The sequence below is a fragment of the Episyrphus balteatus genome, chromosome 2 (genome assembly GCF_945859705.1).
Source record: "Episyrphus balteatus chromosome 2, idEpiBalt1.1, whole genome shotgun sequence".
In the NCBI taxonomy this organism is placed as follows: Eukaryota; Metazoa; Arthropoda; class Insecta; order Diptera; family Syrphidae; genus Episyrphus; species Episyrphus balteatus.
In genome coordinates this window covers 98,476,271-98,495,473 of record NC_079135.1, presented here as the reverse complement: position 1 = coordinate 98,495,473, position 19,203 = coordinate 98,476,271, and the positions used below count along the sequence as shown (strand labels likewise).

The following is a 19,203-nucleotide window of genomic DNA, read 5'->3' as shown; positions in this document are numbered from 1 at the left end:
CACTTTCGAAAAACTCCCCGTATTCTGAACTTTTTGTAAGGCATCTCTTGTGTCTCTTAAATTTTGGTGGCAATTGGGAAACAATAATCCATACACTCTGAGAAAAACGTTGGTAATTTCAACAATTTTATACTTTGTCCCAAGAATATTTATGTGGGTTGAAAAATTCCCAACAACATAAATATTCTTAATTTAAGAATATTTGATTTTAAAATTAAAATGTTAAACCAACAATTTATTTCTTTTAAAACCAAAAGTGTTAACAATAAAATTGTTGTAATAACAAAATATTTTTGAAGCAAGAATTGAAGTAAACAAGAATTTTTATTTTCCTCCGAGTGCACAGTGGGTACCCTCCCATACAAAGTGCGGTCAAAAATATAATGACCATTTTTTTTTAATGAAACGCCTGTATTATCATTTTATATGATTTATTATTGCAAAAAAATGCATCAAGTCAGTTTTTAAAAATTTTTGTTATTTTCAAGAAAAACAAAAAAAGGTAAAATATAAAAAAAAAAAAAATGGTTAATGCCGGAAATGGACCTGACTGTCAGTGGAGCACTTTACCCTTACTCCCTATTTCAGTCTTTTATAAAAATAATAGTGCCAAAAAGGAATTTTTTTAGTTTTACGTTGTAATTTTTTTTTCTCCGTGTATCGTCATTTAAACTCGTATTACTCGAAAAGGGGAAAAAAAAGGGAAAAAACAGCGCTATTATTTCGAAAGGTAGGACGGTATTCTTCATTTAATTTGAGAACATAAATTGTAGAGGGCACTCGAAGGCAAACCAACTAAATCTCTAATTTAATGAAAATTGAGCTAAATAAAAATGATTAAAATTGCTTCGCTAACGAGCCCCATTACAATTAGCCTTAATGTTATTTAACAATATAAATTATGTTTTTAGAAAGTATTAACCTTCTCATTTAATATCCATAACAATTTAATACTGTTCACAATTTTTAACACCCGCTATCACTATCGCAAGTTCACACCTTATAACTGCAGCGATAAAAAAAACTGTACCTTTTTTTATATACCGACTTTGAATGGCTATTAAGAAATGAAAAAAAGGGTAACCGTCAAACTTTTTTTGGTTTTGGTTCGATGGGAGATTGTAGAACGTTGTTTAATCATTGGATTTAAAAAAAAAACTGACATTTACTTTTTTTATTTTTGACCTATGGCGGTACCCACTGTGGAGTGTAGTGAATAAGTTCAAATTTTTAAATGAACTATTTATCTATTTTATGCCATTAGTACATTAAACTTCAATATAAATACAATTGCACACTTTTCTCCTCCAACTGATCACTGTTCCGGAAACATAAATCCAAAAAATGTCATTATTTTTAATAGATTATAAGAACTTTCTCTATATCTTGAAACTTACCATTTACAAACAAAAATCTAATGAAAACAACATCGACCTCATTTTTGTCATCGTAACATTTTATTCATTTCGTCTTGCATTTCGATTTTCATATTAATTTTTGTTTTAATACTGCAAAATATTTTTACTGTTTGTTTTTGCCTAGCAAAATTTTAACATATACATTATACAATTATACATAAATATCGATTAAAAATATTTTTTAAAATTTTTATATTCGTTTTGTATAAAAAACATTATATTTTATTAAAATACAAAATAAAAAATAACATAAACAACTAGGATAAAGGGATAAATAAAATTTAAATTAAATTGTATGTATATTATAAAATGACGTATTAGCTGCAATCAAAATAAAAAAAAATATTTATTTCAAGCTCAACGACACGAAACCATAAATGTTCGTTAGGTATATAAAAATTATTTTATTTTCAATAATACATACATTAGGCTGTTTTTAAATATGATAAATTAATAAATATAATTAATTACATTTTAATTTGTTCTCTATACAAATTCAGTGTATTAACATTCTTATTTCACAAATTAAAGGCATTTCTCATTTTTTTTTCTGAAACATTGAATTTAAGTTAAGTTGTTTTTTTTTTAATTTTTTTTTCTTAAATTAGATTTTAATTATATTCTTAAACACTTAATAGTCTTAGTTCTTAGAAATTTATTGAAAATTTATTTTGTTACTTTTTTTATCTTTTATTTTTTCTTCATCATCGATCGAAATTAATTTTACATATACATTTATATATATTTTTATACCTATGCATCTATTTGTTTTTATTTACAAATTTTCCTTTTTTTTTATTTTATTTAAGTTTTTTTATTGGATATTAACAAGTTAGATGTTTAATTTTAAAAAATAATTATGTTCTGATTTTAAACTTGTACTGCAATAAATTTGTCTATTATAGAATTTTCGCTTTGGTATTGAAACATGATTTTTTCGCTTGTGATTTGTTTTGGTATTTCTACAATAAGAATGTTTTTTATGTATTCTTTAAAATTTTTTATTTAAATTATTGAATCAGTTTTTTTTTTATATTTATTTATTTAAGATCATATTTTGTTTTGTACCATTTAATCGTATGAATCAGGATGGGAGGTTTTTAGCTTTTTTTTTTGTAAACTTTAGGTAGGACAGTATTTTTATTATTATAACAATTCTTATTTTCTTATAATAAATTAAATATTATAATAAGGAAGGAAGCTGTTTCAAAAACAAAATAAATGCAAAAAATGAATTTTTAAACGGAAGATACATTTATGTTAAAATTGAATAAAATTAAATGAAGACACTATTTGAATTTAATTGACTGACTCAAATTATCAAAAGTTTTAAAAAAATGTATTTATTTAAAAATTTACATTAAATTAAATATGAAATAACTTATCCCAACAGTTTCTTTAAAAATATTTTTACTTTTGAAGATGAGTAATATTCATTTAAAATGATAACAAGAAAATAAATTATAAAATATATGCATGATGAGAATTTGTAGGAATTGCAGTTGTTTATTTGATCTTTATTTGATGAAACAATAAAACAAATGACGTCAATTGTTGCCAAATGAAATAAATACTTTTAAAACAATACAATAGATAAATTGCAACTAATCCAGGGAAATAAGGTTTTATTTATATTAAATAAACAATAATATTTTCATTTGCAAAAGGAAATAACCATTGCTAGGAAGAAGAAGAAGATGTAAACTATGGGAGTGTTTTATTGTTTACACTTTTGATATTAAAATCTATTAAATTATTTTTTTTTTTTTTTTTAACTTTAACGTTTGGGTTGTCAATTGGGCCGCCATTTAGTCATCCTGAGATATTTTGGCTCATTTGCAAATAGAACTTGAGTAGTATGTATTAATAAAAACAGGGAATCTATCAATTTTCTTATACGTATACGTGTATACGTGAAGTCTACGTGGACTGACTTAAATACGTTAAGCGCTTTCACCATGTTTTCGACTATTCACCGACTTTTTTAAGAGCATTTTGTTGACTGTTCGTTGCTAAAATAGTATTTTCTGTTTGAGGTATATCGCGTGTGGACAAAAGGTACAAGATGGGACTTAAAACACTACCTTGAGGTAGTACCCCAGTACTATTTTTCTTAAAGCTGAGCTATCAATTCCGTGCCTAAAGCGAAAATTTCTGTTAGATATGATTCTATGGACTTGCAGTCGTTGTTATACTGTCTGTAGACGATGAAGAAATATTTTCTCAAAAATTTTCGATGCTATAGGAAGAAGTCTTTTCGTGTGATGGTTTGTCCGATTACAAGGCCATTATTACTTTTGCGGCTCTCCATTGGTTTGGAATATATAAACTAACCTAAGGATGTTTATTAAAACTTTCAGTAAGAGGATTCTATGAATTTCTGCCAGTAGGTAATTAAGTCGTATCTTTGATTTTTTTGACGTTGGCAATTTCCTTGTAATTAGTCATTGACCGATTGGAATGTTTCCTCTAGCTAGGCAATTGGATCGTTTATTTGAGAAACAGCATAAGTCCACTTTTTCCAAAAAAAATTTTTTTGGAAATTTCTCATTAATGTATAGTTATTCATCTTCTGAAAAAAAAAATTAAGTATGTCAGACCCCCCAAAATACGAAAACTGAAAGAAAAGGGTTCAAAATATATGGAAAAATTTCACCCGGTGACAACATTTTTGACTGTTAAATACATGACTTTTTACCAGTTTTAAATTATTATGGCAGCAATCTTGACACGCACCCCCTTTTGTTATATATCTATAAAAAGGTAAAGAATTACTCTATCTATATCTATTATATTAATTAAAATTGTACTCAGGATTCAAAAGTTATAGCCAGATTTCTGGTGGTGGCAGCATTTTTAACTCTTGAATAATATGACATTTTACCAGTTTTAAATTATTTTGGCAAACATCATGACACGCAAGCCTTTAAGTTATCCACCTATAAAAAGGTAAGGACCTTCTATATCTAATGCTATTTAATTTATTAAAATCGAAAGCAGGGTTCAAAAACTATAGCTAAATAAAAACAAAAGTTTTACCAAAAAAATTTAGTTTATTTCAGAAACGACAAGTCCACCGACTTTAAAGGTTTAAAAACCCGCAAAGACTTAAAAAAAAGTCTATATTTTAAAGCTTTCTAAATGTATCTTAGGCTAGATTATAACTCGGCATACCCTAAATCTGAAAAGTTGTGGAATTTTAAGTAAAAAACAGTTTTTTGTTGCTCCTGAAAAGTTTATGCTCATGGACTTATGTCGTTTCTGAAATAAACGATTCAATTGGCGAAAACGTTTACTCTCTTTTTATCGTTATAAAGGTAGATAACAATAGTTTAAAACCAGCTCCGAAATTCTGATTATTTCGGGACACTCATGGTTTAGTTCCAATGCATTGAAAATTACAAAAACTCAAATGGTTTTCACAGAAAGTAACTTAAATAGAAAAGTTCGTTGAATATGACTATTTTTTGTTGAAAATTTTGTTATTTTTTGTACTAAGATTCTTTGAATGATTGATCTCTTTGTAGGGGAACTATAGTATTAAAACTTTCTGAGAAAAACCATAACGAACTCGAACGATAAATAACATTTGGGAGAAATGCCCAATTTGGGTGAACTGCAAAGTTAAAAGTAAATAAGTGTTAATAGCTAATAAATGTGATTTGTTATTCACAGCTAAAAGAATACAGGTTGTAATTTTTTGTTCATATCTAAAAAAAATTTAGGTACTAGGTATATTATTATTACAATAATAATAATTCATTTACCATTTATTGACTTTTTTTTATTATTTTTCGGATAAACACATTTTTCCTCGACAAAACAGTTACCGAAAAACTCGAATTAATCGGGTTTCATTTCACCTGTTTTTATAAGAACAACAATCATTTAGTATTTCAAATCTAACAAAAAATCACTTGGAATTTAGAATAATAACAAGCTCCGATTTTGATAATCTTTTTGTTTAAACATCGGTAATAATTAAACTTTTATGGGTCAATAGTTGTCGTTTAAAAAAAAAAAAATTGGTTTAAAAAATAAATCAAATGATATAAATATATGTAATTTTATATTTTTGGGAGAAAACGACAATTTTCCATCGTTTTTTCAAACACTAAAAAATTTGTTAACAGAACGGCAACACTTGAAAAATCTAACTCATTCGATTTTCTTCTTAATGATTCGTGTAATTAATTATTTTTTTTGTATTTTAGCAATCAATACTCTAACACACTTATTCAAGGAACAAAACTCGAACCAACCGAAAAGCTAAAAATACATTTTCTCTAAGAAAAAAAAAATTATTATTCTAAACTAAAAATCATTTCATCTTCATAAAAAATATTAATAATGCAATAAAATGTTGTCAACATTTTATTAGAACTCTTAAACTGTTTTGGGACAACTTAATGAGGTAGTAAAAATTATTTGTTCCTTTTATGAATATTAAATAAAAATGTTTGTATTGCAATTAAGGTAATAGAAATGATGTTAATTGAATACCAAATTAAATTTCAAACCAAAATAAATAGACATTTTGTTACTAAGGAAAAAGTAGTAAATTCTTGTTTAATTAGATATCAAATTATTTTTAGACGTGAATACACTTAATAGGTTGGATATAATAGATTGAAAATTTTACTGTCATTGGTTTATAAAAAGTTGATCAAAATTTAACTTAACGAACTAAGAAAAACAGAGTTTGGTATATGTTTTGTGCGAGTCAGCAAAAAGTTCATTATCTTTTTTTTATAAATCAAAATTAAATAATAATAATTGTATAAATTATTATATTTTACAAAAAGCAAAGCTTTAAATGCATGTTTTTCTTTTAATAGTTACATATTTAATTTTGAATTAATTTTATCAATAAATATTTAATTAAACTAAAATTATTTATAATTTTTTTTTTATTATTAATACTTAATAGAATTTTTGATTTTACTATTTATTATTATTATTTTTTTTATTTTTTTAAATTTAATTTAATTTCATTCGTATAAATAACTACTCAGTGTATTATATAAACTACAAGTGTTGACTCCTCATTTCAGACTGCCGTTTCGTGATCTGTTTCATCTATTCGTCCCAATCGCCATGAATTTGGATCACCTGCTATAAAAATTTAGTAAAACAAAAAAAAAAAAAACAAAAACAAACGAAAATTACGAATAAATATGATAAATTTATTTAAAAATAAATTTAATATTTTTATATTCATGTTGAAATGTTATTTTTATATAAAATCCCTAAAAGCTTTAAGAACATGCTGACACATTTAATTTATTGAACTAACTATTTAAATTGATAAATATATAAATATACCAAGTAGCATTATTTGAAAATGCAGGATTTTTTTTTATCATTCATCTGTTTTTTTTTTTTTTTTTTTTTTTGTCAGGGAAAGGATATTATTTGAACAAACATGTTTTTTTTTTTTTTTAAATAGAAGATATATATGTATTAAATTGCTTCAAATTTACATAATTTTTTTTAATGTGGTCAGCTACAGATAAATATTCAACTGGAAAATAAAACAAAATAACACTATTTACACTAATATTCCTACATTTAAATTAAAACACTATAAATTTAAGTGAAACATTTGCTAGTGTTTTTTTTTTTTTAAATAATTTATTATTTAATAAAGAATCAATAATTTATGTAAAATTATGTTTTAATAATTTATTTTAAAACCAATTTAATGGAATGTGTCAACGTTTTATTATTTTACAATTTTGTGGGATTTTTTTTTGAAAATGGTTGGGGATGTTTTTTTTTTTTTTGTTTCTTTCAAATTTCTTCTACCTAAGGATTTCTCTGAACGAATACTATTGGAGTTTTTATTATATACAAATGTTTTTTTTTTGTTTGCCACAGAAGAAAGATCGATGCTTTAGTAAAGTTAAATAAGTTGTGAATTAAGACAAGTTGCCCCTTCAAAAACTTTTTTGATTTTTAAATTTTAATGGTTGAATATAACTTCACAAGACAGAATTGGGTTAACATTATTTTTGTCGTTTTCAAATTTATAAAAGAAAATTTTCTTAATAGATATAAGATATTAACCTAGCCCAGTCAATTTAATCAAAAGATAGTCAGGCGTTATAAAATATTTGTTTTGGAATATGTTTGGTTTAATAAACGCAATTTGTTCGGACAATCAGTGCAAAAGAAGAGCTGATAGGTATTGAAAATGAGGTTAATTTTAACAAAAAATCACTAAATTTGTATAGACAAAAAATTTATCATAAATTACTTGGATAAATTGATTTGGATTGGAATTATTTTTGATTCAAAGTGCACTTATGTAGGTGCCACGGAATTTGTTGGGTTAAAATGACGTTCAGTGAAATTTTTCGTATATTTATAGTTGTTTTCAGAAAATTGTCAATATAACTTGCAAAGGCTTTAATTGCCTATAAAATATAAAACCAAATATGGATATTTGGCTTTAATTTTTAGCACCCTTTAATAAATTTGAATTATAGTTGAGGGTTATTTTTTAACATCAATATCTCAAAAATAAAACGAGATCATTTTCAAATTCTTTCGTTTTATGTTGTCGATAAGAATTGATGGTTAGGTTGTGTTGGCAAAAAAGAACTAAAAATTTCTTAATCTCAAGGTCTAGTGACTTACACCTCTGAACCATTCTTGTGTGTTATTTTTTCATGACAGTGATACTTTTAGAGGCTTTGTCAATACCTCGCAAGAGACAGGCTGGGATCCGAAATCAGACCTCTAGCATTACAGTTCATTGTAATTAACTTTTCACCATGAGGTACTTCCTTTACATTTGTTACTTTAAGAAGGTTTTACGGTTCATGCAAATGGCATTTTTTAATCCTACAATGGATATTTGCCAAATAAACAAAAAAAAAATCAATATTTCGCTTCATTATCGAGGTATTGATCTTCTTCTTCTTCTTCCTTTTTCTCGGCGCGCTGCACAGTGTGGTAATTCGCCAATCTGACTGGACAAAATAGAAAAAAAAAGTTTAGCCACATGATTTTAAATCATGAGTTGAGCTTCTCAATACAATGGGAAACTGTAATTCATGTTTTGTTTTTTTGTTTTCATCTTGGATTAGCGTAAGCTAAGCTTGAAAGTTGGTTCTTGTCAACAGTTGGATGGAGATAATACAAAGTATTCTATTTTTCGCTTGAGTTTGGTTGCCGATTAAAAACGCTGTGGTACTTTTTTTGTTGTAATTGTTTTTTATTGTCAATCTACATTTGGAGGTAAAGTATTATAATTTTTATTTATTAATTACCATTGCAACTATTTAAAATAAAATGCACGACTGGGGCCGCACGTACTTGCTCTTGCAGTTCAAAGCACTTTTATGTTAGCTTACTTGTAGGTTATTAGAGCTGCCTCTATATACGTTTTTAAGAAATTTGGTTGATGTAGGGGAAGAGCCGGCATGGAGGCCAAATGTTAGTTAAATACAATTTTTTTTTATTTGACTTGACTTTTTTGAGAAAAACTAAAACCGCAGTTTTACTGCAATTACTTTGAATATTACGTATGCAAAATTTTATCAAAATCCTTAGAGCCATTTTTGAGAAAATTGCAATAACTCCATAATAATGTACGGGAAGAGCCGACATCCGCGATTTAAAAAAATATAAAGACCATATTTCCACTATCCGTATTTTTAGAGAAAAACTAAAAACGCAGTTATGTTAGAACTATATACAGCATTACGTGTGCCAAATTTAATCGAAATCGTTAGAGCCGTTTTCGATAAAATTGCAATAACTCGAAAATTTTGTATGGGAGGTATACGTTCTAAGCGAGATATTAAAAAACAAAAAAAAACCAACCTTGGAAATTACGAAAAAAACATCCATACCAAATTTCAAGAAAATCCGTCCACTCGTTTAGGCTGTAGCTACTTGTACAGATGGACGCACGGACGCACCGACGCACCGACGCACAGACCGACGGACGTCATGACGAAACCCACTTTTTTGGGCTTCTCCATCATCGTAATGTTAGTTTTGATTAAAACCTCGAATTTTTTTTTTTACACGAAACCAATACTTGCCCTATTGAGCAAGTAAAAAAATAAATTCTGTAAGAAGGCTAGGAAGTGCAAAAAAAATATCTTTGTTTTTTCAAATAGAGGTAAAGTTAATTTTTCCGCATTTTTCCGGTCTGAAATTAATTAATTAATGTTTTGTGGAGTGTTGTTATTAAGATTAGCTAGTTACATGTCTCGCGTTTTCTCGACCGCCATACAACTTTTTTCACTTTTCAAAATGAAGTCAAGATTTTCAAAAAAACAAATTTTCGAAAAATTTGTCAAAACTGAAAAATAAGATCGAAAAGACAGTTTTTTCGAACTTTTAATGAGCAGGTATCATCTTTGGAACATTTTTGACGATAAACAAAAATTTAAGACATATATAAAAGTTTTGTGCTTCAAGTTAAGCGAAAAAAAGACAAAAAAGGTGGAAGACACATTGGACCGCTCTTATAACACGAATTTCATTTTACTTGACCAATATTATGTGGTAACTAAATAAACAAAAACAGTAGATAGTGAAACAAAAGTAGAAAAGAATTTTTAAAAATTAAAAAACGGGAAAAATATAACAAACGGAAGGTTAAAAGTCTCCTAAGTGCACCTATCCATAAGGAAATAGTTAAAATCAGTAGAATCGCTCTATGCAAAAATGAAAAAGCATATTCCAATAAAACCGATAAGGATTTATCAAAATTTTCTTTGAGTGAAGGATCAAAATGTACAAAAGATTAAGTTCTGATCCTATGGAACCACTAAACCACTGGAATTTTCAACTTATGAGGCATTATCATTGATGAATGATGCTTTTCTGTCGGAACATCTTAAACAAGTTCAATGCAAAAAGCAAGCAAGTGTAAAAGGCCAGAAATAGGGTCACGAAGAAATTCAGAGAATTATTAGCTTGAAAAACATCGAAAATATAAACACAGCTGTTTTTAATAGGCCCTTATGTTTCAAGTTTGCATTGCACAAAAAGGAGTTACTTTTTTAAATTATCTGCAGATATTTTTAAAGGTGATGCCATTTTGTATGATTGTGAAACATTTAATTAAAATCATTGCTAAAATTTTAATTTAAAGCATGATATTGAGAAAATAAATCATGTATGTCACCTGTCAAAAACGTGTGTAAAAGTTCTATTTCTTAATAAAAACTAATTATTCTGCCTCTCTTTTTTCGTGAATAGCAATAGAGTTTTTATTTATTGAGATTTTTCAAGCGTTTTTTAAAATAATTAAGTATATCCAATCATAGAATATGTTTATGGAAACATAAGTTCAAATACTATAAAAATGCATTTTCTTCATCACTATTTTGACCCACTTTTTGCAGAAATTATAGATTTCTTTTTAAAAAATCTTTCTTTTTATAGAATTTTATCTATTCACATTCATTTGTTTAAAACTGTTTAGAAAAAAAGTCGATTTAACGCGAGTTATTAATTTTGTCCAGCTAGATTCGTGATTGGCCACACTGTGCGCTGTTATGATCTCGATGTCGAGGGGATCATAACTATCCCACGTTACTGCTTCACACTTCGGCTAGTGAGTCATAACTTGCTAGTCTTTTGTGGTATCACAATGGATCCATAAGGGTCTAAGTGTGTCGGGTAATTTGCCTGACAGCCACTACTACCTAACCTAACCTACTGCTTCACACTAGTGATCCGCTTGTGGGGTTCGCCGGGTTGACCTCAGAAATCGACGGCAAGCCTCCCGGTTTTGTATTGTTCCATTTCTAAGGCCAACTGAATGCTGGTGTTTTTGCATTTGCTTGTACCAGGAGTTTTTAGGCCTACCTTTCTTATTATTATTATTATCGAGGTATTGATATAGATAAAAATAAAGTTAAGCTTTCCGACTTTAATCGACATCAAAGTAACTGCATCAAAAAGAAATCTTACGAGCTTTTGGACTGAGCCTACGCTACGTAGACAACCCGAAGTACGATGCAATCACTTAGCTTGGGGAATTAAAAAAACTGGGGTGGAATCGGCTAAAATGATATTTGACTATCATATTTTTTACTATCAAATTTGATAGTCAACTATTTTTTATCTGTGTAAGGTGATCGTCTTTAGATCATTTTTAATTTTGGTTTAGTTGGTATCACTTCGGTTTGACATCTGTCAAACGTCATTAAATTAAAAAAAAAACAATGCAGAGTTTCAGTTTTTCACTTCCATAGCTACTAATTGAGAAGACAATTATTAAAAACGTAAGTTAATATTTTTTAAAACGCTTACAATTATAATTTATAACTTTAATATCTATCCAGCAAACACAACTCGAAAAGGATCGCTTACAAAGAATCCCACAAAATATTGTATAAACTTTGAATTCAGATGGCAGATCCAAAATGTGTATTATACTCATAAAAAGTATCTTATGTTATTCGAAAATTTTGTACGAGTCTATAAAAAGCACTAAATATTATTTCAAATTATTTTTTTTTTGTGTACAAAGTTGTGATTGCACATTACTTTGAGTCGGGGATGTAAAATATAATTTAATTTGTTCCTCAAGTCTGACTCTTCTATTTTCTATTTCATATTCAGTTACTTTATTTTAATTTTGTAGTCTTAAAATAATTGCACAGGCACAAAAATATTCATTTTTCCCAAACAAAGTAAAAGCACCACGAAAACCATGAAAAAAATATGCCACAGATGTTAAATTGTATCAAATTGACACCTAAATAGGTGTCAGCTGAAAAAGTCAAAAAAATATGATAGTCACTTTTGACTATCATCTTACACAGACGAATTTTCTTGAATTTGACAGTCAACTATCAAAAATCATCTTACACGATTCCAGCCCTGTTTGAAGTCGCCCAAATTTGAGTTAGAAACTCTTAGGTACGTATTCAAATACCACCCGTGTATAGCACTAAATAAAATTTCTTCGACAGGTCTGTTCAACAGCTTGGGTATGCGAATCTTTGGGATTTTAAATGAGGACAAGGACAAGTTTGATAATATGCTGGGTCCACCAAACACTAAAAGCTCAATTATGCTAGAGCTAAGCTCACTTATGGATGTGAGTACACACCATTCCTATTCATGGACCATAATGCGCAATTCAGGTGGCATTCGTTTATTTTCGCTAAAATTTTGCATCACTCTGGCAGTGCTATTTTATGAAACCGACTAAAATCAGAAAATAAGTACTGGTTGAAAGAAAAAGGAAAGTATATGGTGGAGAAGTAGTACAAAACGCAGAAGTAGTTCGAAATATTACAGTTTTGGTTTAATACTTTTTAATTTATTTATTGGTATATGTTATTTAATTTCTTTTCTTTCTTTAAAAGGTATTTTTCTTGATTAATTCTATTGAACCGCCTACTTGTATCTTTTGTCTACTTTATATGAACTTAAATCCTTCTTAAAGTAAGAGTAAAATGACTTAAAATACAATTTGATTCAAAAGTTAAAAGGCCCCATTCTGTCCCGTGGTCCCCTACATACTTTTCAAAAGTAATTACTGAGCAAAATTGAATATAAATAAAATTGTATTAATATTAATATTAAATACAATAAAAATATGCGACATTTGTTGGTTAGTTAGTTTCAAGAAAATAGAAAATTGTAAGTATTTTTTAGGTTAGGTTCTAGTATTTCCTGTTTTTTTCAATATACTTTTTAAACGAGTTTGAGTTCAAATCGATTTTAAACTACATTATCTGCACTTTTTGTTTACAATCATACAAATTGTCTGTTGGACCGCAAATATGGTTCAACACTGTATAACAAACAAATACAAGAGTTAGTTCTTAGATTGTTCTGAAAATTTGAAACTGCTAGATTTTTTTAGAGGAGTTTGAATGGACTGGTAAAGTTTTAAGAAAAATTATATGATTATTTAAGTAGCTATGTGTGTAAAACGCTAACGCGTTTTGTCAGTAGATACAACTATCGAATATTGGGGTTAAATTATTAAAAAAAATATTAAAAGGAGAGAGAAAGTTTGCTTTTTAACTTGCTAAGCTCTTGAGTTTTTTTATCTACAGTATATGCAGTTTAAAAAAATTCCCTCATTTGCCCTAGTAAAATCAATTTTTTCTGTACATTTTAAATAAAATAAAATCTTATCATAAAATAATATAAATAAAAAATAAATCACCACAATCACAACTTACCGCAATAATAATATTTTGATATCCTAGGCAGAGCTGGTTTATATGTTTTTTTTTTTTTGTATTTTTTTTTTTTTATATTTTATAATATTTTTTTTTTGTGTTCAAAACAAATCGAATGAACAAAAAGTCAGAAAAAGAAAAGAAAACAAATATTTTTTGGATTTTTATCAAAAAACTCAGATTTTTTTTTTTTTTTTTGTTTGAAAAAAGTATTTTATTTGAATCTCACAAAATGTTTATGATGGAAGGATAAGAGAGAGTGAATGGATATTTTTTTTTATGATATAGTGAAAAAAATACATAAATTAAAGAAATTTTGTAAAATTAATAATTTTGTGTTGAAATAATTTTTTTAATTTTTGTTTTTGTTATAAGTATTTTTTTTTTTTGTTAAATGTTTGTGTGTTATATTTTTTTTTTTGTTTGAAAGAGTTTACAAAGTTTTTGTGCATTGTACTAAATAAAGAATAAATATTATTAATATTTAAAAGCAACATTTAAAACATATCATGCAAATTAATAAAATGTGAATTGAATATTATATTTATTAGAGTGTTTCTGTTTAGTTTTTTGTTGCAGTGTAGTGAGTAAAATTAACATTTTGTTTTTAAAGAATAAACAATATTTAATTAAAAATAAAAGCCGATTTTTTTTTTTTTTACAAGAATGTTTATTTATTACTTTTTGGTTGCTTTTGTTTTGGTTAACAAATCAATTATAAACAAATAGAAATTAATTAAAACATTAATTAAATTAAAGAAAAATATATCGTATTGGGACCGAGAATAAACATTTGTCAAAAACTTCCTGAAAACCAACTTGAGTAAAACCAAATTGTAATTTAAATATAGATAACTTAAAGACAAATAATGTATACTAAAACCACTTTTTATTATTTTCCTAAACAGGAAAAAACATAAGAGTGGAAAAAAACTACTAGTATACTGAACTTCCTTCAAAATTTTCTTGCCATTATCTGACTAATATAATCGACAATCAGGATATTATGGATACAAATTTTTTGGCATCAGGACATAGTTCCAAAATGAAAGATGAACGAAACAAAACTTAATATATAGAACAAAAAGCGACTTGAGAACGTGATTTCCAAAATGAATAGGATTCTTCTATTTTTAGGGATGAGTTATTGGTGGCATATAAAGGATCTTTGAAAAATTGGGTAGTACCAATGTGAAGAACACTGAAGAAAAATTTTTTGAAGTGGCTATGTTAAAAGCGTTTCGCACTCTATACCTACTGGCATATTTTGTTTCTGCTGAAATCCAAAGAACATGCCTGGGATAAGGTAAGATTCAAGAAATCAATTCCCAAACACTATTAGAAAGCTAAAAATTGCTTGAGACCAAATGTTCCATTAATAGACCAATACCTAGAGTAAATTTCTGTATATGCCAAAGACACTTCTTGCAGTATTTAAGACAATATGTAAGAAAACGAAGTCCTAATTTTGACGGAGCCTTGAGGTAAAATTGAAAGTTAAATTTATCAGCGATTTTATGAATACCCTCCTATGTAGGTATAGGAGACTGGTAGATTCCAAAAAGTTATATTCAAATAATTAAAGAAAGACCAAATTTTTATACCTCTTTCGATAAAAAAGTAGCAAAAACAAAAATCTTCATAAAGTGACGGGACACTCTTAAAGTTTCACGATTTTAAGGTATTTTTCAAAAACGTTGATTCAGCTATAGGTAATTTGATATTTTAAAGAATTTAATAAAAACACATCTTAATCTTAAATAAAATAAAGAATTCAAAATGATCGGTTTCAGCAAATTATTGCATAGGAAATTGAATGTAGGGTTTGAAAACTTGAATGAAATTTCTGTTAAGGCTGCCTACTGTTTTTTTTTCGATGCTTCAAAATGTATTTATTCGAATTTTAGAAAAAGAAACTAAAGAATCACAAATTTTTGTTACAAATCCTTTTTTCACATTTTTAATCCAAATTAAATGTCTTTTTCTCATTTGTATTATTGATGATTTTGTCATTCTTAATTGTCATTAAGTATAAAAGTATTGTGTAAAAATTTTTTCCCTGTGACGTGCCTAACAAATGGATAAAATGCATTTTTGCATTAAAACACTTTTTATGGATTTTCGCAATATTACAATTTACAATTTTAAATGCAAAATGCTGATGCTTTGTCACTTTTTTTCTCAGTCTGAAAAACCTAACCTTGAATATCCGACAAACCACCAAGACCAAAATATAACATTTTTAAAACTACACTTTTGAGTTTTTTGTTCAATATTTTATATGTTTTAACCAATTGAAAACTCTCAAAAAAGTCTCGATAGCGTTGGTTTAAAAATCTTATATTTAGAGTTCTATTGGTCGGATATTCAAGATTAATGTCTTCAGGCTGAGGGAAAAAGACAGAGCATCATATTTTATATTGTCCTTTTCACATTGCACAATGCATTCATTAACAATACAAATATTGCAATAACTTACATTTTTAATGCTTTGCAGCAAAACTTCCATGGTAAAAGTTATTCCTAAGTTATAGTTCTTTCATTTGATATTTCATTAATGGCCGCCCCAAAATGGATATTCTCCTTTGTTTCGAAAGAAATAAGAAAAAAAAAAATTCTTCGAGTCATTTTTATTTCAAAATTTTCTAAAAAAAATGGTCTACTTGTCACAATTAACAATGTTGCAAAACTATTCATTAATCTAATTTTAAGAAAAAAAAAAACCCTTCGATAAAGACAGATTTTTTGAAAACCACAATTTGAAAACCAAAATTGTTGCTCTACTGACTTAAGAAAAGTGTTTTCACTCGACATTCATAAAAAAACGGCACAATTCAGCTCCATTTTCTTATTCCGAAGACGTTGATACATCCACTTCCCGTTATCGAAATAAACTTTGTTGATTTAATAAAGACAATTTAACATACATGTATGCAAAAAATAAACTTTATCCTTAATTTTTTTTTTTTGACTTATTCAGTTCACGTAGTCCCAATACAATTTAAAAATAAAAACGAAAGTAATTAACTAAAAAAAAATATATATATTAATATTTACAACAATTTTACAAAAAAAAAAAACTATTAAATTCAATTATTTATCATTTTAATGTTTATATTTTTTTTGTAGAAAAAAAAAATTATAAGAAACAACAACAAAATACGGAAAAATTTTAGAAAAGAAAAAAACACAAAAGAAAAAACAACATTTAAATAAAGTTTTAAACAATTATTGATTATAGTATAATATAATAATTAATTTTTTTTTAAAAACTTTAAATGTATCAGTATGTTAGCAGGGAGATGTCGTTTGGTCTCTATAAGCTACATTATTATTTTTACTCGAAGTAGAATCTGAAGCAGCAGCAGCAGAGGACACCAATTGAATTCGCTTTTGATATGTACGGCCAAGCAGAGGGGCATGCTCTTCTATAAAAAAAGTAACAGAAAAAACAAAAATATTTACGAAAAACGAAGAATAAAATTACAACAGATTACGAATTGATTTTTTACTTCTTTTTTTTTTTGTAGTAGTTATGTATGTAGGTTTGATGAGATTTTTAAGAAAGACGAAATTAAAAGAATCAATGAATGAAATATCTTTTGATAAATAATAAAGCAAAGAAAAATTATTCAAGAAAGAAGCTTGGAAGTAGAAGAGCTTTTAAAAAAGAAAATTAATTAAGATGACAAATGAATAAAAAATGTAAAATTGTTACTAAGATTCCCGTTAGACGTTAGAGAGGAGCTGATTTTATTTTAAATTTTGTTTTATTAAATCTCGACGATATGTGACCAATACTTCAAAGGGAGGAGGTCATTGAGTCTGACTGGTTAGTTAACAAAATTTAAAAATTGTATAAATATGTTGTATTATGTCTTACGTAAGAGAAGAGCAAAATTGCTCTAAGTTCTTAACAAATCCTAGAGTTAGAACAATTATGCTTTCCGAATAGAACCTATCATTTGTTTATCTTTTTTTTCAATAAGAGTGAGGTGATAAATGAAAGAGATAAACTATATAGACAAATAGAGCTTCACAGATCGAAAATCGACCAACTGTCAGCTCTCCAAAACGAACATAAAACAAATTCTTTCTAGAGTTATTAAAATAAATCAATAATTGCTGAATATGAATAAAAGTATATTCTTCAGTAAAAAGTAAATCTAAGGATTAGTTTTGGAGTTAAACAAAAAAAAAAAAAAAAAAAAAAAAACAACCAGTGTTGCCGTTTGTTCAGAAATGCACCAATGGATAAGTAGCATTTTTGGCTGAAACATTTTTATTCTAGTCTTAAACATTTTTATTCTATTCAAAAGGGTCTTTTAAATAGACTCAAATGAAGTATTCATGTATGTTTTCTGTTCCATATTTTTGAAACTTGTAGTCAGAGATCAGAAATAAATCTCAACCTTTTGAGAGGTTCCTAAATAACTCTTATTTGTTGCCATTTTCAATAAAGGTCATAAAATAACCTTTATTTAAAAATAAATAAAAATTTCGGTCAAAGTCTGAGAGAAACCTTTATTTTGTATTTTTTTATGTTTCGGTCAACCAGTGAGATTTATCGCTGAGAGAAAAAAATAAATCTCATATGCAAACGTATTAATTAGAATATATCGGTCTCCTGAAACATTTGCATTGGTTATGCTTGTCGTCCCAGCTACTCAAATCACAGTGGAAAATAAGATATTATCGTCTTTACATTTATTTTAAACGAAAAGCAATATAATCTTGTGTCTTAAGAACTTTGAGAGTCTATTATTAGTTGACCTTAATACATAAACTAAGAAAAAACATCCTTTTCATTTTTGCAAAATAAAGACATTCTTGGCATATTCGACATTTTCATTTGAATTGACCATTTTTGATTTATTTTTAGCGAAAACGGTTAAAGTTTGACCTTTTCCATTTAGTTTTTTGTAAAAATCTCAACCATTGGAGATATATAAAAAAAAAATTAAAAATAAATCTCAACCGATAACCTTTATTTTTGATTTTTAAAAATAAATCTCAAACCTTAACCGTAACAATTTGAACTAATGTGGTAACTCTTAGCGAGAAACCCATTGAAAATAAAGGTTGACTGTTATTTCTGGTCTCTGCTTGTAGTAGCTAGGTACTATACTGTTTTTCAAAATTTAAAACCAGTATCCTCAATAGGTATTAAAATTTGTATGCAGGATACACTTTGATAAATCTTTGGTTAAGTCATAATTGGGAGCGGGTCATAATTCTGCTTGTCAAAATTCTGTACGAAAAAATTCTGTGGGGTCAAAATACTGTAAGACCATAATTCTGTACGTCATTATACTGTAAATACAAAATTCTGTACGTCAAAATACTGTATGAACAAAATACTGACTTGCAAAATTCTGTTTTTGTAAAATTCTGTACGGCAAAATACTGTATTTTCAATACAGTATTTTTAGAGAAATTCCCTTTGATAAAAAAAACACTAAATACTAGCTTTAAATATAATTATTGACAGTAAAGTTGTAATTTTATACAAACATAATTATAAGTAAAAAAGTAAATCAATTCTAGGAACACAAATCAAACTTTTCTTAAACATACAAAATAAATCTTACAAAAAAAAATGTCAAAAT

The 19,203-nt window shown here is 27.0% G+C and overlaps 1 protein-coding gene across 11 annotated transcripts in view; it reads right to left on the bottom strand.

Annotated features, from left to right (window-relative positions):
* Nucleotides 1–6,378: 6,378 nt before the first annotated feature.
* LOC129911833 (blood vessel epicardial substance) overlaps nt 6,379–19,203 on the bottom strand; it is a 237,852-nt gene continuing 225,027 nt past the window's right edge. For 7 of the 11 annotated variants that reach the window (XM_055989786.1, XM_055989787.1, XM_055989789.1 and 4 more), the window contains one exon: nt 16,825–17,022. In XM_055989786.1, the coding sequence (XP_055845761.1) occupies nt 16,886–17,022 (137 nt within the window). In that variant the 3' untranslated portion in view covers nt 16,825–16,885. Of the gene's footprint in view, nt 6,534–13,594; nt 13,628–16,824; nt 17,023–19,203 lie in introns of those variants that run through there. The other 4 variants (XM_055989793.1, XM_055989794.1, XM_055989796.1 and 1 more) reach the window with 4 other exon arrangements.